We start from the raw sequence: 2,500 nt of genomic DNA, 5'->3' as shown, positions 1-2,500 counted from the left end.
TTTGTTTGAGTCAGGCAGAGCTATAATAAAGCCCTATGACTCCTTATAAAGCTTGTTAAACACAATGTGTGCAGTCTAACTGAGTCAGGATCATGATTCATGCACTGTACACAGCAGCATGTGCTGCTGATTTATGACCAAGCACAGTTCATAGTCAAAATTACAATTTGAGGGATAAAAAGATTAATTACTATTTGTGGCCTGCAATTTCATGAGGCTAGTGGATTGCAGCTGTAGAATGATAGTGCTCTACATCAGTTTGTAGTCAGCCATTCACAGATTATTAAAGCTTTGCAAGATTAAGTGCTCCTCCTGCCTGGTTTGTGCTCAGGCAATATGCTAGACAAAAAAGGACCACAGGGATAAATCTGAAGCTAGCAATAGCTGGACATATGTCATAATTGCCAGTTTCCCATAAATCCACAGCCAGTATAGAAAGCAGCCCATGATGCAGACATCATATCATGACTGTAGTGATTGCTATATATGGCCTCAAGACCTGTAACTTTGTTACTGCACTACCATTTTTGCAATATATTGGATAACCCTTTGACTATTTTCCAGCCTAATTATAAATAGAAGTAATCATTGCTTTGTGAAGGAAAAAAAAAATACCTTCCTCGGGACAGGTTTTAAAATGAGATTTGTAGCTGTGATAAGATTTAAGAAGAAAATTACGCATTACGTGTAAGTTTGTACTAACAAATACTTGTTGAGATATATACCTTTATTAATATATATGTTGTTTAAATTGACTAATCTGTTTATGTTCTAGCACTTAATGAACCAACCATAGATTATGGCTTTCAAAGGTTGCAGAAAGTTATTCCACGACATCCAGGTGATCCTGAAAGGTTACCAAAGGTTAGTAAAGAGTCAAAAAGCATTTGTATCTTCTAATTTCATATGTTTCTAAGGGATGCCATATACTACTTATCACTTGTAAAGTAATACCACATACAAATTCTATCCAATATATCAACTTCTTAGGTAGGCATGTCGAGCTACAAAACCCACCAACCTTAATTCTTAAATTTGACCTATTTTCCACTTTAATTCTTTGCCATTAAGTTAGTCAACAATTTTTCAGATCATATTTGATACTTGCAAAACAGTATTTTAAAGAAAGAGAATGGATTTTCTGATACAAATATTTTGGATTCTACAAGAGGGACATAAACTTCCTGCGTAATGAAATAGTTCAATTAAACATTTTCCACTCCAGTAGCTTGTAGTGATTTCAATCTAAGCAGCCCCACTCTGATCTGTGATTATTTGACTCTTGTTTTCCTTTCATTTTCTAAAGCTCGATTCAGTTTAATCTTTTGTTTACAAAGCTTTTGTTATAAGTCCCTGACTTAGCAGGCTAACAAATGAAGTCCACATATTAATATCTAGAGGGACTTTTCATTTAAATTCAACAAAGACAAAAGCTGCCTGTGTTGTTTATGCACATGACACATATCACAGAAATTTCATTTTGATGTAAAACATTAAAGATAAGTCATGCTTATAATTTTTTCTTTTCTTTGATATAACATTGTCTTTTTTTTTTTTTTTTTAGTGCAATCTATGATTTTCAAGGCAAACTTGAAAACACAAATGAAAAATGAAGTCGTAACATTATGACTGATTATTTTGTATTCTATTCCTATGTGCATCAAGTCTTGACCACCTCTGAGTTTTATTAACACAATAAAACCTTTTAGACATTACCTTTTAATGCTCAGCATGAACATAAGCAATATCATTAGGTTTCTGTTTTAATTTGTGAACATGCTAGCAACTCATATCGGATATGATAACTGTTACAATAATTGGAGACAGACTGGAAAGATTTTTCAAATGCAGGGCTTTTCACGTAGGGTGTTTTGTTGCTGAGGGCTGAGCTCGACCAGAACAACTTTTACCTCCAGAAGAACAAGAGCCATCAATATCATTACCCATAGGGCTTTTGCTCCCAACATTTCAGTTTCTGGATTGATATATGTATTAATGATATCACCATTCCTTGGCATCCCATATATGAATGTTATCACTCTCCATATAAAAGTCAATGTAAATGCGGAGCCATTTCTATTAAGATCCTTTTGAAAATAAATTCAGGGGAGATTTGTGACAGTCTGCTTAAAATATTGCTATTTTTAAATTTGGGAGGGCACTTTAGAGAGAAATATTGAGAAAGCCTCAGTCCTGCAAAGGCTTAGCTACACATCTGATTTTTTTAAGACATACAAGTGAGCAGTCATTCTGAATCAACAGATCCATATGTGTGCATAAAGTTAACCATGTCTTTGGAGAATTGGAGGCTGAGACTTGTTACATCGGATTTTTTTTGGAGTAGGTGAAGAATTTAAAACAATCCACTTTACTCCGATGGGTTCAGCAGATTATTCCTTTGCTCTCCGGGTGCAGGTTACACCTGGACATCTGTCAGCTTCAGCTTCTGTTATTGTCACATTTTGGTGCAGTCACAGTAAGCTGTGTCCGTTTGGTAGCT

At 34.9% G+C, this 2,500-nt stretch overlaps 1 protein-coding gene across 18 annotated transcripts in view; it reads left to right on the top strand.

Annotated features, from left to right (window-relative positions):
* The window catches only part of EBF3 (EBF transcription factor 3), a 125,820-nt gene that overhangs the window by 107,576 nt on the left and 15,744 nt on the right, over nt 1-2,500 (top strand). For all 18 annotated transcript variants that reach the window (XM_027460125.3, XM_072039931.1, XM_072039930.1 and 15 more), the window contains one exon: nt 776-864. In XM_027460125.3, coding sequence (XP_027315926.1) covers nt 776-864 — 89 coding nt within the window. The remainder of the gene's footprint in view (nt 1-775; nt 865-2,500) is intronic.

This window comes from Anas platyrhynchos, chromosome 6 (assembly GCF_047663525.1).
Source record: "Anas platyrhynchos isolate ZD024472 breed Pekin duck chromosome 6, IASCAAS_PekinDuck_T2T, whole genome shotgun sequence".
NCBI lineage: Eukaryota > Metazoa > Chordata > Aves > Anseriformes > Anatidae > Anas > Anas platyrhynchos.
This window is presented reverse-complemented; position numbering and strand designations above follow the sequence as displayed.